A 25,103-nucleotide genomic window follows, 5' to 3' on the forward strand; every position below is an offset into this window, starting at 1 on the left:
CTTTAGAGAGGTCAACACCAGTATAAAATCTTCGCTCATTGAATTGTTTATCCATCATGTGCAGAGCTGGTGTCAAAGGACCAAGACCACGAGAGCAGAGGTCTGCAAACCACGCACAGACTCAGGGTCTCCACCTCCTCCTTTCCATGCAGCCCTGCGGCACAAACCTCTCCTCAACCCCCACAGCCCGTGTTCAGCTGTAAAAGAAAACACGCACGAGCCGAAAAGAACCAAAATTTCAGGCAAGACCTTACATCCAAGTCACACACACACACATCCCTCCAACAGAAAGAGAAGGCAATACTAATAAAGAAGATTCAGCATTGTAATTAAAGAACTTTTTAGTGTCTTCAAGTTTTTAATTTGAACAGACATTTCTACAATCTCCTCAATGTATCTACAGCAAAGTTTACAGCCACTTTGTATCTGTTTTTCTCCCCTCAAATGGCTGAGAAATTTGAGCCATGATAGTTTTCCTCAGATTTGTTCCTTTTTTTTTTTTCTTTTCAATATATTCAACTCCACAGCGGCTGGGATTCTGTACACATACAGCATACATCTACCAATAGCACACAACTCCCAGCCCTGTTACTTATTTCATTTAAAAAATAAAATAAAGACCGATGCAGCAGCCAATTCCAATTAGCAATTCCAGATGTTTGGACAGAAGTGCACTCACCACTTAAGATTTGTACTCGTTAACAGATACATAGCACACATCACACAGTGCTATTCAATGTCACACAGTTACAAAGAAAAGGAGTGCTAGTAGAGACATTTCCCCTCGTACAGGAACCACGACAGCACTTCCCAAGGCTTTAGCAAAGCACACATCAGACGCCAATATGCTGTACAGTGCAATTTAAGTTATATCATATGCAATATGGACAATAGTGCACTTAAACCGGTCGCCACATTCAAGAGCTAGATCAATACAATCAAAATATTGAAGGTATATATTCCCTTATGAAAACTGTGCAAGTTAGCTCCTTTTCCCTTTGTTTTTGGTAAATGGCAGAGTGTCCGCATTGACTGACCCCAGGGTTTGGGGAAGGGGGCCCTCGGTGTCCGGCTTATGACACAAATAGCTATGTGCAAAAGAGCAGAAGCAGGGGTGTCAGCAAGAGCGTGAGGCAGTGTCAGACTGAAAAGCCAGAGCTGGGCGCTGCCACGGTGCTTACAGCTCAGGAAGATGCAGGTAACCTGCACACAGGGTGTCAGTGACTTCACAGGGCAGAGTCCAGGAGATATCCCCCTCTAAGAGGAAGTAAACTCATCATCACTATTAAATATGTGAATAAATATGGTGGATGTGCAGGTAAGCAAAGAACCGGAGCGCTCTGGTGTGTATTACCAGTAGCCACCAGACTGGAGCCTGGGAAGCACTGGGAATGAAAAGGTTAAAAGAGAACATGCAAGTAGCCTGACACAAGAGGTCTGTGAACTGTCTTCTCCCAGGAGGACACGCAAGGGTCTACGCATCTTGTCTCAACTGCAACACATGCAATACCTTGCGGGGCTGCTCCAGGTAACGTCTCATTAACTTGAGTGTCCAGCTCCTGCCGTTTGCAACGAGCACAAGGTGGTGTGTGGCAGAGGGATCGGGGAAGAAGCTGCTGTGGCTGCTCAGGACGACATGAGCATTTCCACATGAAGGCTGTGGTCCACACTACCCCCAAGCAAGGCAAGCACACAGCACTTGGGTGGGGATTCAGCCCTGAAATGCCAGCTCAGAGAGCATGTTCTGCCTTTTGTTAGCTGTCACAGCTGGTTACCCCATGTCCTCAGACGCCTGCAGTTTGCATGAGAGACTAGAGCAGCCAGGCAATTAGATAAAAAAAACCCTCTTTGCTTCTCTATTATTTAGCTCAATATATAATTACTATGTTAGGAAATTACACAACCTTTAAGTGTGTTTTATGTATAGTCTATTACAGGGAAAACAGTGCCTTCTGAATCCTTCCCATCTGGCTGCTGATAACGTATTTCAGATGCACAGGAACAGAGGAAATTCTGAATTGGATAGGGATACAACATCCAGGCAGGTGCAGATCCCAGAGACATAATTTTAAAGGCTGAGCAATAATTTTAAGGGCTTACTTAGCAACATACCCAGAAGGCAGCTCCAGAAGCCAGCATTTGGAGGTGGGAGGAAGGCATGGCCAGCTTGTGCCTCTCCTGTTACGCAGTACAGATCACCAGCCACCCTGGGAAGCATTCCCTATGTCAGACCTGATTTAGTGAACAAGACTGTCACTCTCCAAACCTAAAAAGAAATTGGTATTGCAAGTAGGGGGAATTATTCTTCATGAATAACGGTTTAAAAGGGATCTTTTTATTTTTTAAGCCAGATGACTTCAGGACTAAGTTTAGGTTACTCAAGAAGAAAATAATTAAGGAAATAAAGACTGAAGCAAAAGGCATTAAGGTAGCACTTAATCACCATCACATAATTTTATATAGTTTCCTTGGTCATAGAACTTTTTTCCAAATATATTTAGTGGTTACATGATTTTTGCAGATTATTCTCCAGATCCTCCTACCTCAACTAAAGATCGACGATTGTCACATCTATCTTCATGTGAAGTGGCTTTTAAATAACGGCAGCTTCATTCCAAAACAGCACAAATTGTCACGGAAGCTCAACAGTTTCCAAAGAGATCAACACTGACCTAACACACCTCCATTTCAGTAGGAACAGGCTAACAGCAAGTGCCTTTTAAGATAATCCCAGCCACACATGCTGTTCTTAAGTCTTCTCAATCATGTCCAGCTACCAATGGAATCAAGTTGAACAAGTGTCTAGGTGAGTTCATATTTCAGATTCTTTCATCTCTTTTTAAAGGAGAAAAAGAAAAATCTAGCAAAACCTCTGATTTCAGTAAAAGAGCAGACTGAAGCTACATAAACACAAAGATCAGCTACAAAATACAAAGTTACTTGGAAAAAAGCTTATCCCTAAAGTCTTTAAGCAGTTTTAGCAGCTACAATCTCAACTATTAGCATTTTTGTAGTGCGACGGCCTCTTAATCTGCAGCAGCTACCTGATACATTAGATCACCTTAGCTCCCAACTTCTGCTTTTGATGTTTCACAAAACATATAGTAAAAGCACAGAGGAAAAAGCGCACCAGGTGGAGCAGAAGTGTTTTGTTGAGCTGTAGATTAAGTGCTGCTCTTGCGCCCTAGCAACGCTGTGAACCTGTTCAAATGTACAAAACCAGCCAGTGCAGTTCGAGGTTTCAAGAGGGCAGCTCTGAGCCACTGTTCTGCAAGTGAACACCTCCACCATCCACTTAACCTTTTTGTTTTCCACACAGAATAAAAAAAAACTTTTCCTTAGGAGATATTTGTCCATGAGGGACAACTCCACCTGAAGGTCAGGGCTTAAACATTAGCAGCAGAATCCCTGCTTCAGTTCTGTATTGCACTGAAATTTCTTGCTCTGGTTTGGTGTTCAACTGACTGCTCCCAGGCCAATGCTTAACACAAAAAAACAAGTGTTCGACGTGAAGGCTACTGAGAGTATCATATGGACTGGCAGAACCTGTAGTTAGATTATACCATTTTGTAGTTTTTCTAGGAAACTAAAGAACGAAGCTGCCTTACTTACTCTTGGAGGGGAAAGGTGCTTTCAGACGAAATGCCTTTACCTACCTACACATAACTTTGTATTTTAATCCTGCCGAGTGTTTAGTGAGTTCAACAAAACCCAAAAAAGTCCAAAATAAATTTGAAATATCCTGTCTCTTGGCCCATCCTGGTCATCCATCCAGTTGAGTGGAGGTAAGAGTTCCAGCTTCTGCTGACACTGTACACCATTTCAAGACAGAAAAGCTGCCAGGAGAGGACACTATGCCCAGCTGTGTATGTCTTCTGTAAACGAAACAGAAAACCCTCCCAAAAAGCAGGGAGGTACATAGTGTGAAGTGAAGGTTTCAGCAGTGGGAGGACTGAGGGCCAACTGTTCCCAGAGGGCTCTGCAATACATGCACCTTCCATGTTTAGTCTTTAACGTAAAGGGGACTGCAAAGGAAAGACCTGAGGCAAAGCCCTGCCAGCTCACAGGTTCTCCTGCATCCTGTCATCCGTTTCCATCTCAGCTAGCTGCCTCCTCAATGCATTAACCTTTGCCTGAAGTTCCTTGTTGTATTTTATAATGTTGAACATTTCTTCATTGGCTTCGTCTAGGAACTTGGAAGGCCTGTTCCACCGAAGAAAGACACCTGAAAGCCCAGAGACAGCACAAGTCAGAAGGGCTTCTTGTTACAAGGAGGAAACATTATTCATATCCCATCAGCTCTCAAGTAACGTGCACACAGTTTACACGTTTTTTTCCTTACCCTTCCCCCTACACAGCACTTAGAAATACTGACCCCTCCTCTCCAAGTTCACCATTCTATTAAACAAGGTTAATAAAGAAAAAAAAGGGGGGTTTTCATTCCTTTTCTTCCTCATACACTGATCAGACCAATCCATATTCAGTCTCCGCCCTGCCATGGCAGCCTGCTTGCTTCACTGTAATTAACTCTTCAGCATAGATGGGATGAAGAAAGCTTCTGCAGCAGGGAACCTACTGCCCACAGATTATCCTGGCCAACACAGGTGGTAATGGAGAAAGTCAAGTCTTGCTTGATATAGAACAAAAACCTTAGGCCTGCAGAACATCTATAGATTAGGCTCTATCACTGCAGAAATATTGTGCTAAGAAGTTAAATGGTACTAGGAAGGCACCCTGGCAAAGAGGAGCATGTCACCAAACCTTAGAAGGAGAAAGCATTACGCCTCTGGGGATGGTACATGCCAAAAATATTTTGGCACAGATTTCAAAGGGAGTGAGATCAGCATCAGTTGAGACAGACTAAGCACGGAGCAGAGACAACAGGAGTGAACACTTAAGAAGCTCTACAAGTAGCCACAAAATATATATTGCCTGTAACAGAAAAAGCAAGCCTGGCTTACCTTCCCAGAGCTGCAGGCTCTGTGGGGCAACGGAGGGCCAGATGACAAGGCTGTTGGCCTCAAAAAGAGGATTCTGGAATTTGCTCAGCTCTTCAGACCTGTTCACCCAGGACCATAGGGACATAGTCTTTTGTGGCAGCTTCAGTTTAGACCTAACAAACCCAGAGGAACAAGTTAGCTTTCACTTTTATACTGTAATGACTCACTTTGTTTTGTCAGAACCCCACAGACTAGAATGCCACAAGCTTTCCCATGTGCTACTAGCCGAGATAATCCAGGCTAATCCCTTCAATACCTCTCACCAACATGGCACAGGGTGTAAACCAAAAGCAATTTACTCAACCTGGCCGATTACAATTAGTTTCACAGAAAGGATGGGGAAATAACAGTTATAAATTGGGTGGAAGTTAGCTGCCTCCTGTCCAGTTCAGTCACCTCCCCAAAGTGGTTCGACCGCCAGGTTTTGAAAGGGACTGAACTCCTGTGTTAAGGCAGAGCCAGGAGGTGTGGTAGGTCTGCATCAAGGAAGGATCGTAGCACAGTTCTGAGTACATTAAAGCAGTATTATGGCTGGCAGTGTGCAATGGGCATGTCTGATTAGGTCCCTCTGGTGGCAGGAAGCATCTGGACACAGGGATAAATCAGTGCTGTTTTCCTGGGTCAAACCCACCTCCAGGAGTTACACAGGGGTCCCTATTCCTCAGATTCTGGCAAATCTCATTCTGCTTGAGCTAGCAAATTGAACTGCCACCCAGGCAGTGAATACTTCAGGCTGCACGAGCTTAACATCAGACTTCAAACATTTTCTGTGCTCACAGGCTGACATATTCAGGTGTGACAGGCAGGTTATTACATGTAACATTCAACACTCTTTCAAATTTCATCTTATTGGTTTCAAGTCTAACTTGGTTTTGCAGATGACCAGTTCAGCAGCCCTGCAGAAAACAGAAGAGTCTCTTCTAAGCAAAGATGATTTTAAGGGCAGAGAAATTTATAGGAAGTTTTAAATTGCTTTCCTTATCTGCAATACCAGCTCTGTTTTTCCTTTCTACTCATTCAGTGGTCTTCAGCTAAGCAGGAGACCTTCAGACGTGGTCTTACTGGAGGCAGGAGTCCTGAGAACAGAACTGCGAAGTTTAGGACAGGAATCCACACTTCCCTGGCAGCTGCCATCTGCCATGGATGCAGCAGCTCCCATCCTCCCGGGCTCCACCCTGTTTACTACTCCCAGCACATGCCTAGAGCTGCCCCACTGGTACAGCACAGCATCTAACCCAGGTGTTCGTCTGCTCAAGTACCTTCAATGCCACAAGCTTGTAAGCAAGCTCAGCACAGGCCTGTCGTTACCTGACAGGGTAGGCTCCAGCAGAATGCAGTCCTGGCTGCTTCCTTTCCAAGCTGCACAAGCATCCACCTGAGAGCTCACAGCATCTGCTCAGAACCTCAGCCAGTGCAGACTGACAATCATACTTCTCCAAGTCACAGGTTAAGGCTGGAGGGATTTTTGGTCCTTCTGTTGAAGTTGTACTACCACATGGCCAAAGAGACCTCAAACCTAATTGTGATGCTCAGAGCCAAACAAGTAAAGCTTTTGCCGAGGTGTAACTGTGAGGCAGATCCTTCTGACAGAACATCTTCCATGGTTTCCACTTCCAATAGTTAATGGATGATGCAAAAACCAAAGCCCTCCTTTCCTGGGGGCATCAGGACCACCAGGCTACAGTCGCATTCTTCCCTGATAGTTAAGGTAAGAACCAGACTTCCCAGCTTTGGCTCCGACTGCCTTGACCTTCTCCTCCACACCTATGTGGACATGTTTGCCTCCCACAGCTATGACTCACACCATTGTTGAACTCGAGCTGTTTATTCTTGTATGGAAAGAGTTTCTGCGTAAGAGACTATATAAACTGGTGACGGGTGGAGATTTTTCAAGGCCACACAGGGAAACAGAAAAGACAGTCTAAGGTATTAGCTTGGACTTGGAGAAGAGTCAAGTCCCTGAGCAAGCCACAAATTGCTTTAGTCACAATGTCCCACTTGTAAGAGGGACAAGCTCCCTAACATTGCAGCACACTAAGTAACTGCAAGAGAAGCTCACCTGTGCTAGGGGAGACCACACAAGCACCCTCACCCTTTTTCAAACCAAAAGACTTCTTTTTTTTTTTGGCCAGATACAGCCTGTTCAAAGCAAGCATCCTCACCAACCTTTCGTTTTCGTTGTTTCCCAGGAAAGTCCCAAACTGTGAAGCATAAGCGTGTTCAAAGAGCATAATGAGGAACTGTTCGTTGAATTCAAAAGAGCAAGGGAACTGACGAAGGATTTGCCACACGCAGTCCAGAAAGAGGAGAAACACTGGGGCCTCCCATTTCTGCTTGCTATTTGAATAGGCTGATTGGGCACAGCGCTGCTGAAAAGGGTGACCAGCCTATACGTAAGAATCAGAGAGAGCATCACGTACAAAGTAATGGGATGTGAGAACATGCAGCAAAAAGACTTCAGAGGTAGTTCTGTCCATGCAACCACGCTATTACTACTCTTTTCTACACCAGTAATTTCGCCAAGCATCCAGTAACAAATTGCTAGTAACCATGACCAGCTTTGCTCCCTTTTTCAGGCTATGTAAATAGCCCTGTATGTGATCAGAGAATTTTACCAAGAACAAACTGGTGTAGGTTTGTTCTGACAAACACAGCACTGAAGAACCAGGCTGAAGATATTAGCTGCAAGAGTACAAAGAGCAGAACTAAGGTTTTGTTGTTCACTCTGAACAGTGTTCTCTAAAGAGATGTTCACCCTGAGCACACAAAACATGCACTTCCCCAAAACCAAAAAGCCACCATGAGAGGCAGAAACCCCACAGAGTGCTAGAGGTACAAATGACTCAGTTAATGATGTTGCTCTTAGGACAAAGGCCATTCACACTAAGCAGGGCTGCAACAAGACCCAACCTGTTTGCTGCCTCTCAGGCTATTTCTCAATACAACTGTCACTGGAACAGATTGATGTTTTGTCCACAGGCATTTCTTACCTGTAGCCACTCCCTCACAACAAGAGATTCAAAGCCACGTATGGTCCTGCACCTTGGATCCAAGATAATCTGTGCCAGAGAAGTTACCTGGAGCGTCGAATCAGTTCCTTCAGTCCCATGGACTAACACTGATGCACCTTCCCTGTGAAAGAAAAGGTGGAAAGGATTAAGAGCTTCTTCCCTCCCATAAGCTTACTCCCCACCCCACATGGAAGCATCCACCTTCTCCACCTGAATCCTCACCAACACTAACTAGAGCTCTGCATCACTTAAGGCTTAGTTTCTTGCTAAGCATTCTGGAAATCCAGAACCTTTGCCACATTGACCAAAGATGTACATCAAAATCTCTTCTGTGGTGCTGACTATTTTAAATTGGTTCCCCTTTGAGTTATAGCATGGAAATGCATCTCAAAATTTGCTTGTGTTATTTATTGTTTTGGTAAGTGCTCTGAAATCTTTCCATAAGCACCACAATGAAGACATATCATCTCCCCAGGTGCCCTGCAAAACAATACTATGAGATTCCTGCTCAAACCTGGACTTAATTGCATTTGAGCCCCAACTGGGGTTTACTGCAAGCAAAGTGAGCCAATAAGCCAGTTCAGGAGAAAGAAAGAAAGCAAAGGCAGAGCTTGGACTCCAGAAAGGCAGCAGAGTTACTGTGCTGAGCAAGGAATCTTGTCAAAGAGCCAAGCACAAAGGCTTCTCACTCAGCAGCCAGCACAAGTGAATCAGCAGAACAATGTGAGAAGCAGAGGGAGCTCAGAGAACTTGGGACAGGAAGGTTTTGGACATTGCTAGGGGCCCATGTGCTGTCACTCCCCACACACCAGTGGGGACTGTCCAGGACCACTGATTCCCTCCCCTCTTCCTCCATCCTAGACTGTGTTTGGATACACTATCAGAATCTCATGCACGTGCTCCTGAAGGAAGGACTGGATGGTATTAAATGGCATTCATTTCCCTTACTCTTCCCAAACCTTGACCCAATGTCTCACACAGAATCACAGAATCAACCAGGTTGGAAGAGACCTCTGGGATCATCGAGTCCAACCATTGCCCTGACACCACCATGGCAACTAGACCATGGCACTAAGTGCCTTGTCCAGTCTTTTCTTAAACACCTCCAGAGATGGTGACTCCACCACCTCCCTGGGCAGCCCCTTCCAATGGCTAATGACCCTTGCTGAGAAGAAATACTTCCTAATGTCCAACCTGAACCTCCCCTGGCGAAGCTTGAGGCTGTGCCCTCCTGTCCTGTCGCTAGTTGCCTGGGAGAAGAGGCTGACTCCCACTTCACTACAACCTCCCTTCAGGTAGTTGTAGACTGCAAACTACAGTCTCGCTTCTGCCAACATCCTTACACCCAGAAAGGAAGTGAGCTGCAGGTTGAATTTGCTTCTGTGCAGAGATCCAAGGTAAGCAGCAAAGCACAGGTAAGAAAGATCACTCTACAAAACAAGAAACCCTGCAGACATCGCTTGCTTTTTAAAGCAAAAAGCATAAAAGTCTAAACCTTAAATATTGCAACACCTTTGTCTATAGCCCTGTGTCTAAAACAAACCCAACGCCTCTACGACATAGATAATCTTCAGATACTTTCTCTCCTACTCCCACAGGCAGCAGCAGATAAAGAGGCTGCTTAACAGCCAAGCACAACTGCAAGGGCTAACTGCAAGCCTATGCCCTTCCCAGAGTGGGGCACACCAGCATAACACTATTTTCACCTTTCATCTTTCTGGCCCTAGACCTTTAAGATGCTGCAAGGTCTGTCCCAGCCATTCCCTCCCCACGGCCAATATAACTGAACCATCCTTGTCAGCTCAGCTACGATCTCCAGGCTCTGAATGAGGCGGGTCAGGCACCAGTGCTGAGCTGGCCTGCGTAGCTTCAGGTAAATGGAAAAAGCAAAGCTGAGGTTAAAAATGATGAAATTGTCCACTGTCCCAACAAGCCAGAGGAGTTTCATCACTGATCCTTCTCACTACACACATGCGGGAAAGAGTTACAGATAAAACTATTGATCAAGAGCAATCCTTTACTGGCACAGTCAATAACTAAAAGAGGCACAGTCAGTGCTTTTAAAAAGCACAGCAGCTCAGATTTTAATGCAATATCGCTGTTTTACCAATGAGACTGCATTTCAGCCTGCTTGTGTAGCTGTAGAACACACTCCCTCGCTGGTAGGAAAAGCTCGGTTTTCCACAAGTTTTGAGAAGGGCTTCCCCCTCTCAGAGCCACAAAGAAATCACATTTAGACCCTTGCATTTGGTCTCAGAAACCCTGGCACCTGGCAGCGAGCTTTTGCTCTCCAGCCTGAGGTCTGAAGACAAGTCAGCAGTATTTATTAGAGAAATGTCAGGTTAAAAAAGGTCACAAGCACTTATAAGGGATGAATGGGATTGCTTAGATAGGACTACAGGGATAAAAGTTTCAAGAGAAAAAAAGCACTGGACAAATTCCTGGGGAAAACAAGGAAATGCCATGTTTTAATCTCTAGAAGCGAGTGGGGTATTGGAAACTTTCAGCTGATTAAAAAAAGGACTTTTTTTTAAAAAAAAAAAACCTTTGTGTTCTTACTTTACTAGGCTACCAAACAGCATTTCAGATGGGCACATTCTAACCTAAACCTTCAATAAAACTAACTAAATTTGATTGGTTGCATCAGATGTAGGAATATACCTTAACTAGATGATCTAATACCTATTCTTAGTCAAGATTTCCTCCCTCAGGCTCGTACTTCTAAAAATGCAGGCATGCTTTACTGGAGGAACATTCCTTAACCATGACAAAACAGTATCTTGCATGGGTACAGGCAAGCCAGTTCGTGGTGGCCAGTTACTAATACTTAAAGTGGGAAGAGAGGTATTTAACAAGCAATCTGTAAGCAGTGAATGAGAAACTCAAGGCTTTCTGAAAAAGATTTACCTGTCAATACACTGAGCAGCTAGACAAGCTGCAGTTAGTATCTCCTTGATGTGAGTCAGCCAGTTGGAAGCTTCCAGTTTACTGAGCCAGCGGTCCATATTGTGCGACTGGTCATTACAGGCTTCCACAAGTTTGATGAGGCTTTCCTGCAGAATATTGAACCTTTGGAAAAAGCAAAATATTATTGAAAACTTAAGCTGTAACAGAGCAACCAGGACAACATGCTTACAGAAATACACTGATCTCCAAACAAAGCACTGTGATGCAGTTATTTCAAAGAGTATGACCCTACAGAAGTCACATCTCCTCATTCAACAAACCTGCTTTCACTGGTAATCATAGAACCATAGAATGGTTTGGGTTGGAAGGGACCTTAAAGATCATCTAGTTCCAACCCCCTGCCACAGGCAGGGACACCTTCCACTACACCAGGTTGCTCCAAGCCCCATCCAACCTGGCCCTGAACACTGCCAGGGAGGGGGCAGCCACAGCTTCTCTGGGCAACCTGGGCCAGTGTCTCACCACCCTCACAGGAAAGAATTTATTCCTAATACCTCATCTCAATCTCCCCTCTTTCAGTTTAAAACCGTTCCCCCTCGTCCTGTCACTACTTGCCCTTGTAAAAAGCCATGGCTAACTGCCAGTACAGCCTTTTCCTTCTCTTACCTGAATTCTCTGTGTGTTCAGCCATATCTTACACTTTCCATGTAAAATATGTTTCAGCAGTCTCACTCCCCTTACCAAACACAAGTGTGACAACCTGGCACGGACATTAGCAAGCACCAGCCAAGCTTCAAGTGCTGCACCTTCATTCTCTGTACCACACTTGGAAGTTTTGGGGGAGTTTTAACCTGTAGAGCTGCAACATTAATCTGAAAGCCATCCATCACAAGGCCACGACCCCACTGTAACACAGACAATTTTAAACTAGACTCAACATAGAACCACACTAAGATTAGTTTGGCTAATTTCTTAAGAATGTAAGAAAAATGGGGTGGGGAAGGAAACACATTTTGTATCATTTCTGCATTTGTTGCATTATATCCTCTAGCCCTGGAAAGCTGGTATTCAGCATGCAGCTGATAAAACCAGATGCTTCTCTGGTCTTGTTTCACACTATGCCCTTCCAGGGGCACCAAACTACCAATGGATCAAACACCACTTAACACTGATTCCAGCGTGTGCTCAGGTCTAACAGAGGATGCAGCTAGCAGACTAGATCTCAGAAAAGCTGACAAAGCCAAATAATAACAATAGCATGAGATATTTAGTCTTTATATATTGTGCTTTATTCATTCCTCTCTATCTGATGCTTATGTCCACCTGTAAAATAATCAACATCGAATTTAAGTCCACATAAAAATTTTAGAAGCAAAACCAAACACTTCAAAGCAACAGCAAGGAAATTCCTTATATTAGCTCTCAAGAGCTGGCCTATACAGTAAATGCTTTCCAATAGCTCCAGTAACATTAGGGTTGTGGTGCTTAGGGACATGGTCTAGTGGTAGACTTGGCAGTGCTAGGTTAACAGTTGGACTCGATGATCCAACCAAAGGATGGATCCAGGTCCTTTCCCACCAAAATGATTCTATGATTCTATAATTACTGCATGCCCATGTAGAAGGACTGCCCAAAACTAAGACTTAAGAGCACTTGAACAAGGTCAGACTAAGAGAACTTGAGCACTTGAACAAGGTCAGACTAAAAGTCTATTTAACTTAGTAACTTGTCTCCAAATGACCAAACAATATCAGATATCCAGAGAAAAGTACTGGATAAGAGGAGTGTGACTGCCACAGAACAAATCCTCACCTGCAGAAATTTTCTGGCAAAGGATTTGCTCATTCGTGTGCACTGCTGCAAAGGGGAACATAGGAAGGCTGGGGTGCAGCTACATATGGTCAGAGAAAGGGATGGCACAGGGAGGTTGCCTGATGTCTGAAACCTGCAGCAGGCTGTTCAGAACAAGGAACCAAACACAGCTTCCCAAAGCCAAATAACTTTATCATCCATATACCCTGATTTGGCCAAAAAAAGGAATGTGAGCCTGTTGACAGGAACCAGGATACACGTATTTGCTTCTGTAAGAAGTGGACTTTATAGAGCTAGCATGGTTCTGCCAATGCAACCCTACAAAGCCAAGCACAGAGGAGAGCCTGTGGGGTTTCACCCACCTCTCAATACATTTGTGAATCCTTCTCCACTGGGGATAGTGCGCTTCTTGTTCAAAGCCCCCTCCTTTGGCCCTGGCCTGCTGGGCAACATTCAAGGACCTCGTATCAATGATGTAGCCACGCTTGCCAGGCCGTAGCGTGGCGTTAATAAGCTTCTCGTCTTCTTTACACCGTCTCCCATTCGTACCTGTAAGAGGCTGACTACTTCGCATCATGACCTGCGGAGACAAATAACCATGAAGGAGGCACAGACTTAAGATTGAAAGCCAATGATCACTTGAGCTCCAAGCCACGAACGGAGGTTTAAGCTCACTATGCAAAGAACACCCCTTCATTAGAGGTTTTCTTAGGGGTCTGTAAATGTAGACTGTGAACTGATGCATTAGATCGCCGGGTCGCAACGCCAGGCATGGAGCACAACTCTCTACAGAAGCATGCTGCTGAAATTCACACAGGATGCTCTTGTTTTCCTTTACAACTCGGGTCATTGTAACAACGCTTATGGGAGTGAGGTTGCTCAACCTTAAAAAGCTTCCTCTATCAGTTCAGGGGTAAAATTCAAGTGGGGGCCTCCTGGATCTCCAGCCCTTCTCTGTGGGGTTGCACCAGCAAGTGCAGCTCTCACCCCACCACACTTCCATCTGCTTCAAGTTCAATCCACCACACCTGGACACAGACAAGCAAATGCCCTGATCTGTGCTGCCGGATGCACAGAAACGTCCCTCTAGTTCTTCCTAGAGCTGCCGTTCTCCCTTGCCCTGAGTCCTTTAGTTCTTTTAAGTGCAATCCCTTGCAGGGACTGAATTTATTTAAAAAACAAACTAGGAATCCTTGAATTGAGCTATCATTTGGCAGGCCACTTTCTAAATTACAGATGTCTTCTTAGAGGCTTTATCCCTTTAATTATTGCTATAGTACCATCTTTGTGAGCCACTGAAGTTGCTTCCTGCTGATGGTTCCTTTATAAACCAAGGTTTTCAGGATTGTCCTCTTTAAGGTCTCTTCCGAACTCTGTTTTTAAAACACTCGAGTCATTCATGTGTTAAAGATGCCTCTTAGGTACAGTTTTACCCAGTGGCTAGACTAACAAACCTGAGCTCCGCAGATTTATGAGCTGAGATTTCTCTTTAGTAAATGCCTTTCAATTCAGAAAGGATCCCAGCCGCTCAAATGATAACTGAAATGTGAGTGCAGCCAGTCAGCAACCCCAACGACACTCGAGAACTCAGAATCAGGAGAGCAACGTAACAGCCACCGTTACTGTCACAAGTTCAAGCACTCCGAGCCAAATGCTGTTATATATTCCTCACACTTGAAACACGGACAATTTGGAGAAATAATTGAAGAAACCTTCCTTCAGTTTTCAGTCAAGCTGAGAAAAAGCAGAAAGGACAACTGTTATGAAGTTGGGGGATGGCTGACTGTAAAGCACAGCAAAAAAACCCCAAAGGTACTACTAAGTCAGCCTAGACGTCCTCTAATTCAGAGCTTACACATCTTGGCAACAGGAGGTGAGAACACATTAGAGCATTTGACTCAGAAGCCTAGATCAAGTTTACAAGCCACAGGCTGGACATCCCAGCATCCTCAGAACTGGTTACATCAGCAAGAGATACAAAGAATTACTCAACAATTTCATAAAGTGCATTTCTTAATTATAGCGTATCAGTCACTCAGATTTTGGCTTGTTGAGAGGTGGTAAAGTCTGTGCAACAACATGAATTTGCTACTCCTGGAATATGTTATACCGACAGGCGCTGAGAACAGATTGTTCTGATCACTCGTTCGAGTTACACAGCAGAAGCAGTGCTGGCTCTGGGCACGCTTACTGTCATCATGACTCTATCACAAAGGAGACAGCCCACCACCCAGAGACAGGACAATGTGGTTTCTGCCATCCTTCCAGCATGAAGCCTCTTGGCAGACAAAGCAAGTAAGGGTGCCAGCGGTGGCTCTACAAGTCTCATCTTGCTCTCACTGCTGCGAGCGAGCTTATGCCACATACGCTTCCGAACAAGCAGATTAACAGCTACTTCTAGGATGGAGATTACTCATTCCATCACCCAGAACCAGTTTTATTGCATACACTTAAGGTGGAAAAGAAAACGAGTGAACATGTCATAAACTGTATCAAGTCTAAAGCACAAGTTGTTTTGTCATTAAATGGACAGATTCACACACTTCCTTCAGGCACAACCACTCTTCAGCTTACCATCCCATTCTTCTTATGATAATAGCTGAGGACTGGGAAGCGACTGCCGTGGCGAAACATGGCAACTTTCCGAAGCGCTTCATCATCGATGGATTTGGGGACAATGACAACCGGAGGGTAGGAGGGACAGACAGAGAATTCCTTATTGATGCAGCTTAGACGCCATTCATCTGTCTGAAAAAGATGAGAACATACAGGCTTTGGGTTAGGAAACTGATTACCACTGTTACAGCATAACAGAATCACAGAATCAATCAGGTTGGAAGAGCCCTCTGGGATCATCGAGTCCAACCATTGCCCTGACACCACCATGTCAACTAGACCATGGCACTAAGTGCCATGTCCAGTCTTTTCTTAAACACATCCAGAGATGGGGACTCCACCACCTCCCTGGGCAGCCTCTTCCAATGGCTAATGACCCTTGCTGAGAAGAAATGCTTCCTAATGTCCAACCTGAACCTCCCCTGGTGAAGCTTGAGGCTGTGTCCTCTTGTCCTATCACTAGCTGCCTGGGAGAAGAGGCCGACTCCCACTGCGCTACAACCTCCCTTCAGGTAGTTGTAGACTGCAATAAGGTCACCTCTGAGCCTCCTCTTCTCCAGGCTAAACAACCCCAGCTCCCTCAGCCGTTCCTCGTAGGTCAGACCCTCCAGACCCTTCACCAGCTTGGTCGCCCTCCTCTGGACTCGCTCCAACACCTCAACATCTTTCTTGAAGTGCGGGGCCCAGAACTGGACACAGGATTCAAGGTGCGGCCTCACCAGTGCCGAGTACTAGGGAAGAGGAGCTTCCATATTCAGGATAAAGCACACACAGAGTAATATTGGTGATCTATTCCATTTGCACCATAAATGAAAGCTCAGTTGTCACTATAGGCATAATCACTTTTGTTCATACAGAAATCTGGACCCCCTGTAAGCACATAATTACACTAATCAGTCAGATCAAATCCAGCACGGTAACTTGTCTCCAACAAAAAGGTGGCAAAAGAGATGCTATTCAAGAACAAACAAGCCTGGCCACTATCTGCAGTGCACTCCTCATCCCCTACCTCTCAGGTGTTGTATTACAGATATTAGAAGGTACCATAGAATCATAGAGTGGTTTGGGTTGGAAGGGACCTTAAAGATCATCTAGTTCCAACCCCCTGCCACGGGCAGGGACACCTTCCACTAGACCAGGTTGCTCCAAGCCTCATCCAACCTGGCCTTGAACACTGCCAGGGAGGGGGCAGCCACAGCTTCTCTGGGCAACCTGGGACAGGGTCTCACCACCCTCACAGGAAAGAATTTCTTCCTCAGATCTAATCTAAATCTCCCCTCTCTCAGTTTAAAACCGTTCCCCCTCGTCCTGTCACTACTTGTCCTTATAAAAAGTCCCTCTCCAGCTTTCCTGTAGCCCCTTCAGGCACTGGAAGGTGCTAGAAGGTCTCCCTGGAGCCTTCTCTTCTCCAGGCTGAACAGCCCCAACTCTCTCAGCCTGTCTCCATAGCAGAGGGGCTCCAGCCCTCTGAGCATCTTCGTGGCCTCCTCTGGACTCACCCCAACAGCTCCATGTCCTTCTCCTGTTGGGGGCCCCAGAGCTGGACGCAGCACTGCAGGGGGGGTCTCACGAGAGCGGAGCAGAGGGGCAGAATCCCCTCCCTCGCCCTGCTGGCCACGCTGCTGGGGATGCAGCCCAGGACACCGTTGGCTTTCCGGGCTGCAAGCGCACGTTGCCGGCTCATGGTGAGCTTCTCGTCAACCAACACCCCCAAGTCCTTCTCCTCAGGGCTGCTCTCGATCCATTCTCCACCCAGCCTGTATTTGTGCTTGGGATTGCCCCGACCCACATGCAGGACCCTGCACTTGGCCTTGTTGAACTTCATGCGGTATATCCCTGCCTAGTCCTTTTAGTATCCATTTATAGGTCTGTTGACTGATTATTTTTTCCCCTACACTTCTTGATGCTGCCTGCAATCGTAATATCTTGTTGCAGCAGCTCGCAGAAGCTCATTACCCACCACACAGATAAAGCTGATAAGCAACAGTAGAAATTATCAGGTGACTCTGGCTCTTGAGGCACAGGACTTGAACAACGGTTCCCCGTCTGGTTTATCTACATCCTCAAACCACACAAAATAAGCCCACCTGGTCAGAAACGGGCGATTGTGGCTTTTAATTATTTCACAGAAAAAAGGTTGATTTAGATGAAGGTAACAAGGGGCAGTTAGTAACACTGTCCCCAAGAAGAAGATGGCCAAGAAAGACAAGAATGTCCACCAGCTCCAGACAATGAAGCTGCTTTGAGGTTAAAATTGCAATTTAAGAATTCCAGCTTCATTCTTTTCTACGGGCACCACTCTCTGTAAAGCACTACAGCTCTTCCTCCAAAAGCACCTCCTGGAACCAGCACAGCATCTAAGCACACAGGTCTCATCGTGAACTCCCGTTATACAATTTTTCAGCTTCCAACAGCCAAACACTTGTGAAAGAAGTGCTGAGTATTGGCACCCTGCACCCTCACAGGCACTTGGCATGAGAACTCAGGCTACCTGATACCCAGGGTCAGACACAGGACTTTTGGCTCCATCTCAGGCGAAACCAAAGGTCAAGGAGTGGCCTGCCTGATGAGAAGTTCTCACTTACTGAAGTCCAGGCTGGAACAGCTGATGCTGCCCTAACTGCAGCCTCGGACAAGCCCAGCCTTCATGGAGGGCTGGCTGCTTCTGGGCTGGTACCACACCACTGCGTTAAGGACATCATCCAGGTACATCAAACGGCCAAGAGGCATGAATTTTCCCCAGGGGCACAGAGCACACAGCAGAACCTTGCCTAAAGTTTGGCAGGTAACTGAGCTCATGGTCCTCGATAGCAGGACGGTGGCTTGGCTGGGCTGCATCTTCAGTCAGTGCATCCTTATCCTGTCTTCCTTATGGCCAACAAAACCTGCTGGCAGAAGCCTTGGTGGGGAAAATGACCCAGAAGCCTCTACGTGTTTTGATTTTAGCAGCAGCATTAAATTCTTAAAAGTAGTTAGAGAATAGCAGTCAAATCTGCCTGTAAAAGTTCCAGACACAAAGAAGTTAAAATTAAATACAAAAACCTTTTGAAGAGGAACAGGCAGCTGTTTGCAAGGTGGATTTTTGCAGTTCCTATGCACTGACATGACACAGGTGTGAGAAAGCAAACAAGACCTTACGTAATTCCTCAGCTGAGGTGCGTTTGGTACAGACTGGGAAGCATTTGAGTGCCACCGCAGCAGGCAGAGACCTCATACAGACTCCATAAAAAACTGCTTATTTGTGTTCAAAGGAAGCTTCAGCTAGACAAAAAGGTGGGGGGATAAAGCAGGTATCACAGAAAGTAAGAGAAGAGCACGACAGTTAAATTATGCAGTAACAGAACACACAAAAACTCCACATCAATGCAGGAAGGTTGGTTTAGCGTGCATTAATTACAGAATCAATGAGGTTGGAAGAGACCTCTGGGATCATCGAGTCCAACCGTTGCCCTGACACCACCATGGCAACTAGATCATGGCACTAAGCGCCATGTCCAGTCTTTTCTGAAACCCGTCCAGAGATGGTGACTCCACCACCTCCCTGGGCAGCCCATTCCAATGGCTAATGACCCTTGCTGACAAGAAATGCTTCCTAATGTCCAACCTGAACCTCCCCTGGCGAAGCCCGAGGCTGTGTCCTCTTGTCCTATCGCTAGTTGCCTGGGAGAAGAGGCCGACTCCCACTCCACTACAACCTCCCTTCAGGTAGTTGTAGACTGCAATAAGGTCACCTCTGAGCCTCCTCTTCTCCAGGCTAAACAACCCCAGCTCCCTCAGCCATTCCTCGTAGGTCAGACCCTCCAGACCCTTCACCAGCTTGGTCGCCCTCCTCTGGACTCACTCCAACATCTCAACATCTTTCTTGAAGTGCGGGGCCCAGAACTACTCTGATCAGAAGTAAGTCTCTATTCCTCTTTCCTTTTTATTCCAGAGGCTTACTACCTCTTGCCTTACACCTCCTGACTGGTACCTGGTTATATAAATCAATCTGACTGGCTCACTGGTCCAATGGAAAACTAGGATCGATTTAGAAAGGTTTTCTGGCAATGAAATCTTTTCATCAAGCTGATCTGATTCACAACACCATTTCATCATCAGCAGATCCAAGGCACAGGATGTGTGGTGCAGGAGACAGCAAAATTGTCCCTTTTGGTGGCAGCCTAAGAAAAAGATCCTGGGAAAGGTCCACATTGTGTGCATTATCATCACCATCAAGAACAGCAATTGCTACCTGCTTTCAGTAGCCTAGCCAGACAGTTTTGCACTGTCCCTGTTGTAAGCTTATTTCATTATTCATTAGCCTCAAAACAGCTTCTCTGAACATCTACATTTTATAAAAAGCAGAGTTCACCCAGATGCAATGTTAAATTGCCTCCGGCCATCATGTCATAAGCGGAGAAGAAAGAAGTTCTGGATCACATAAGGGAGAGCGGCTGGTCACAGCTCATGCTTTTAATGCACCAACAATGATATTTTTTACAGCTTTTTGGGGAGTCTATGTCAAATTACAGCAGACTTCATACGATGGTGTGCAATTTGTTTACAATGAAAAAAATATGCATGGATATAGAGTAGGACTGAGAAATACCTTATTGCCACACAGGATGGAGGGAAGGCAAAATCAGAACTCCACAGCATGCTTTTTTGAGAGACTGGCTGTCGCTGGTATTGCCAGTATGAAAAGGAATGGAAGAGTATCGACCTGATTTATCTCCCACTTTGGTAATGTAACTCTGCCCCTGACCTCCTCTCCTCACCATTTGTAACACGAGACAGATGATACTGTTATGTGACCCAGTTATAATTTACTGTTACATGGGAAGGAGGAGGAGCACAGCAGCAATTAGCACCGTTTGTCTTCTGTAGCACAGCTACTTACGCAGAGATCCAGTTAATCTCTGCAATGCCAGCTTCAGACTGCTAAAATATGCTCCAACATGAATCAGATAATAGTAAAACCCAACAGTGAAAGTCTCTTCTTGGCTTTTGCTTGGGGTATATCTGCAATTTGAAGGAAAAAATGCCATTACTAACTGGAAGAGCCCTAGTACTTGCTTACAGATACTGATTTTTCAAATGTTACTGAAAGGCTAAAGCAACAGTTACCCTTCCTCCCAAAGCTTATAATTGCAAGGAGAGGTCGTTTTCCACAAAACGGTGTGAAACAAATCAAGCTCTACTAATAAGCCTTAAAAGAAAAGTCAAGACACCAGCGGGGACCTTGAAGGATCGTGCAAAGCAGCAATGACAGAGGTTGTTCCCAAGGAACAGGCAGAAGGCAACAAGCCCTGTTAGTAACAGACTGTGTGTGGACAAAGTGTAATAACAGATGCAGATTGATGCTTGTCTGGTAAGGGTAAAATATAGGCTATGCACACCATTGCAAACTGAGCCCCAAACCCAGAAAATTCAGCTTTTAAGAAGCTCCAGGACAGTAGATAAAGCACAGCTGAACTGTCCAGAACTCGGAGCTTTTTCCTACAAAATGGAAAAAAAAAGAGGGAATGAAGAAAGTTAATTTTGTGGCAATGAAATCCCTTCACGTTCATAATACTGTTAGTGTACAAACTTCTCAGGGGCACTTCACTTAACTCTGAAAATTCAGTTTCCTCTTACAGTTACAGTTTGCAGTATCCTGCAGTTGTAGAAGTTGGCAGAAGAGAAACCTCTCAACCCTGACCAGAAAGGGTCATTAGCCATTGGAAGGGGCTGCCCAGGGAGGTGGTGGAGTCACCATCTCTGGAGGGGTTTAAGAAAAGACTGGACATGGCACTTAGTGCTGTGGTCTAGTTGACATGGTGGTGTCAGGGCAATGGTTGGACTCGATGATCCCAGAGGGCTCTTCCAACCTGATTGATTCTGTGATTCTATTAGCTCTTCTCTGACTCCTCAGAAAAATAGGAAACCCCTTGTGTATACTCCAGTTCCATTCAGCCACTCACTGGTTTTGCAGTAGTACAGGGAAGAATACAATTTTTTTTTACACACACTTCACCTTGACGTACCTGTAACCAATCCAGATCTCGGGAACTACCCAGTGCTTCAAGCAAAAACACAACACACACAACCAAAAGCTGGATGAGCAAACATTATGTATCCTGTGCGTCTTTTACACCATTCATATATTTGTCTATAGTATCTTTAAAGTCTCTTCTTGCAGTACAATAATTTGGAGCCCGCAGGCACTGCGGAGTTTTTGCTGTGACATTTAGTGAGACATTGAGCTGATTTCTTCACACGACTTAATTCTGAGCTGAACTACTCTGTTGATATGTTGGATTTATCAGAACAGCAGCTCATGGAAAGACACTTGACAAAATCCCTGCTGACCTGTGATGTAGGTTATTCCCAAGAAAATAAACAGGTAGCACACATGCCAACAGCCATCAGCACATGACAGCCCACTGAAACGTAATTCCTCCAATTTCTTTATATCAAATGAAGTCATTTGCCTTAATAGTTCTTCCCTTAACACCTTCACTGACTAAACACAAGAATGTTGTGATAGTATAACAGCCTCCCTAATCCTGGAGCTGAGCTGCACGGGTGGAGCGCTTGAGTGTTTGCCATCAAATCCTAGGGGCAATGGTAGGTGACACTTTGTCAGAGCAATGCAATGGAATGAAATCACACAGGGGGTATGTGTGTTGGGAGAAAAACACATTTGGCACAACATAAGCCAAGAAAAACAGATGAATTATGACTATACAGTACAATACCATAATATATTATCTAATTTTTAATGTATTACCTAACTTGTTTTTAAACCTTAACTTTTATAGTTTTATTTTGCCATTATAGAATGTGCCAAGAGTTTTAAAACAACTCTCCTGTAGCAGATAAACGTGGAATTAATACATTCCTAGAGCTGCAGTGTGGGTGAAAAGCGGTTTTTGACAAGTTGTTACCATATTGGGGAAGGTAAAGCACAACAGATCCAGATGGATGATTTAATGGAGAGGGAGGTAACCTGAATTCAACTCATTTGACTTATTGGAGGAAAAATAAATAAATCAGCCATTTACTTGTTCTAGCCTGTCACATAAGAAAGTTTAATTACAGAACAAGATATATTTGGTCAACAATATATTTATCTGTTGTTCAGGAACATGGCTTTTGCCACCGTTTCGTTAAACAGGAATTACATCTGAAGTTTTGGGTTAAAAGCCAAGAATTAATCACCAGCTGCTAGGCATGCATATTTTAAAGAAATGAATTATTGCCCTTGAAACTTAACACTATAAAGTAATTAGTTTTTTTAAATGTAAGCCTTCCAAGGAGCATATGTTCAGAAAGCAGAGAGATCTACAAAGAATCACACAGAATCAATCAGGTTGGAAAAGACCTCTGGGATCATCAAGTCCAACCATTGCCCTGACACCACCATGTCAACTAGACCGTGGCACTAAGTGCCGTGTCCAGTCTTTTCTTAAACCCCTCCAGAGATGGTGACTCCACCACCTCCCTGGGCAGCCCCTTCCAATGGCTAATGACCCTTGCTGAGAAGAAATTCTTCCTAATGTCCAACTTGAACCTCCCCTGGCGAAGCTTGAGGCTGTGTCCTCTTGTCCTATTGCTAGTTGGCTGGGAGAAGAGGCCGACTCCCACTTCACTACAACCTCCCTAAACCACAGGGTTTACGTTTCAGCCACATGTAGAAAGCAAAACGTGAACAGAAGCAGAACCATCTCCTGCAATCTTTCATTGAGCTCCGAGGGATTTTCTTCTGCTGCCTTCAATCCTGCTCTCACACTCCTCCCTTCTCACCAGACAGCACTTTAGCTTCTGGCCTTTTGATTCTCATTGAAATGTCTGCAAGCTTCCTCTGCTTAGCTGGGAAAGCATCTGCTGCTTTGTCTCCAAACAGGAGAACACTCTGATCACGTTTGCCTTCCCCAGCTGAAATTAAAACCAAAACTGTGGTGCTAGTTATTATAACAGGCCAGTTTGTCTGTCTTTTGACAGGAGATGAAGAGACATGTGAGAGTACTCCAATTATGAGACAAAAATAGAAAGACCCCTGAACTACTTTAATTTTCCAGTGATTTCATCACATGAATATGGTCAAGCTAATTCAGTTATGAGTCATAAACAGGAAGTGATAAATGCTGCAGACAAGCTGGGTTGCAGATAAAAGAAAAAAAAAAAAATCAATGTTCTTTGAAGCTGTACTAATGGATGTGGTCTCAGAAACCTAAGATGATGCAGCAAGTGCACATGTTTAATGTGAGACAAAGACCTGGGACACAGGGATGCTAACCCAAGGCACTATTAGAACAAGTAGGCTCCTGCAACCGAGTCAGCTCCCACTACATCAAATTCAGCATGCTAAAATGAAGTTTGAATAACAGATACAACAGGCAATGCCCCAAGAACAATTCCTACCCTACAGGTACCAAAATAATAACATGTGCTCACAGCACTTGGAAGAATATGACTGGAAATTCCCTGCTGTCTGAACACTCCAAGTATTTCCCCAGCATGGACTAGAGTGAAGATTGTTTCAAATTAGGCATCACAGAATCAATCAGGTTGGAAGAGACCTCTGGGATCATCAAGTCCAACCATTGCCCCAACACCACCCTGTCAACTAGACCATGGCACTAAGTGCCATGTCCAGTCTTTTCTTAAACACCTCCAGAGATGGTGACTCCACCACCTTCCTGGGCAGCCCCTTCCAATGTCTAATGACCCTTGCTGAGAAGAAATGCTTCCTAATGTCCAACCTGAACCTCCCCTGGCGAAGCTTGAGGCTGTGTCGTCTTGTCCTATCGTCTTTATCTCCTGTCATCTTCCTAGAGAGCTAAGAAATCCTTAGCAATTTTAAATTTGTTCTTTAGTAAGGAGGGCCATCCACGTAAGACAAAAACATTTCCTACCTTCATGTCCTCACAGGTAACTTTTAAACAGGCCTCAAAACTCCATTTGCAGAAGGTAAAACACAAGTGCTAAATAGGAATGTTTAGCACATAAACAGAAATGCCTGCTGTTTACAGAGTGAATACTTGAACAACACTCACTTTCCATCCAGGCATGGAACAGCTATTTTTACCATCCCGGATTTCCACTCCCGACACTACTGGGTGAAATACTTCACAAACTACTTGCACAAGTATATCCAAGTGCCTGTGAAAATCCTTAAGATCCAACTTACCACTGAAGTGAGGAGCTCGAATTCTTGGTCAGGCAGAAAAGAGCGCCAGCCATCTTCAATGATTTCAAACATGGGCCGGTAGAAGAAGGGATACATGAGAGTGACAGAATCCAAAGTGGAAAGTGCCTGTGGGGGTGAGAGAAATAAACAGCTACTTAATTCATTCAAACTGCTATTTTATTCCTAAAAAACACACAGCAAATAGTGTTTTCCTCTTGGTGGTACAAACTTAAGCTAAAGTATACAGCCATTTGCAGTCTACAACTACCTGAAGGGAGGTTGTAGCACAGTGGGAGTCGGCCTCTTCTCCCAGGCAACTAGCGATAGGACAAGAGGACACAGCCTCAAGCTTCGGCAGGAGAGGTTCAGGTTGGACATTAGGAAGCATTTCTTCTCAGCAAGGGCCATTAGCCATTGGAAGGGGCTGCCCAGGGAGGCGGTGGAGTCACCATCTCTGGAGGTGTTTAAGAAAAGACTGGACATGGCACTTAGTGCCCTGGTCTAGTTGACATGGTGGTGTCAGGGCAATGGTTGGACTCGATGATCCAAGAGGTCTCTTCCAACCTGATTGATTCTGTGATTAAGCTTGAAACACTAAGTTAC

General features: G+C 45.0%; 1 protein-coding gene across 2 annotated transcripts in view; it reads right to left on the reverse strand.

Annotated features, from left to right (window-relative positions):
• Positions 1–311: 311 nt before the first annotated feature.
• MTMR9 (myotubularin related protein 9) overlaps positions 312–25,103 on the reverse strand; it is a 29,292-nt gene continuing 4,500 nt past the window's right edge. Inside the window, exons 4-11 of one of the 2 annotated variants that reach the window (XM_068404058.1) lie at positions 24,501–24,626; positions 15,305–15,478; positions 13,093–13,310; positions 10,919–11,080; positions 7,991–8,132; positions 7,167–7,387; positions 4,962–5,113; positions 312–4,225 (exon numbers count right to left, since the gene is read on the reverse strand). In XM_068404058.1, the coding sequence (XP_068260159.1) occupies positions 4,062–4,225; positions 4,962–5,113; positions 7,167–7,387; positions 7,991–8,132; positions 10,919–11,080; positions 13,093–13,310; positions 15,305–15,478; positions 24,501–24,626 (1,359 nt within the window). In that variant the 3' untranslated portion in view covers positions 312–4,061. Of the gene's footprint in view, positions 4,226–4,961; positions 5,114–5,631; positions 5,897–7,166; positions 7,388–7,990; positions 8,133–10,918; positions 11,081–13,092; positions 13,311–15,304; positions 15,479–24,500; positions 24,627–25,103 lie in introns of those variants that run through there. The other variant, XR_011048454.1, reaches the window with a different exon arrangement.

The sequence above is a fragment of the Nyctibius grandis genome, chromosome 1 (assembly GCF_013368605.1).
Source record: "Nyctibius grandis isolate bNycGra1 chromosome 1, bNycGra1.pri, whole genome shotgun sequence".
Classification (NCBI taxonomy): Eukaryota; Metazoa; Chordata; class Aves; order Nyctibiiformes; family Nyctibiidae; genus Nyctibius; species Nyctibius grandis.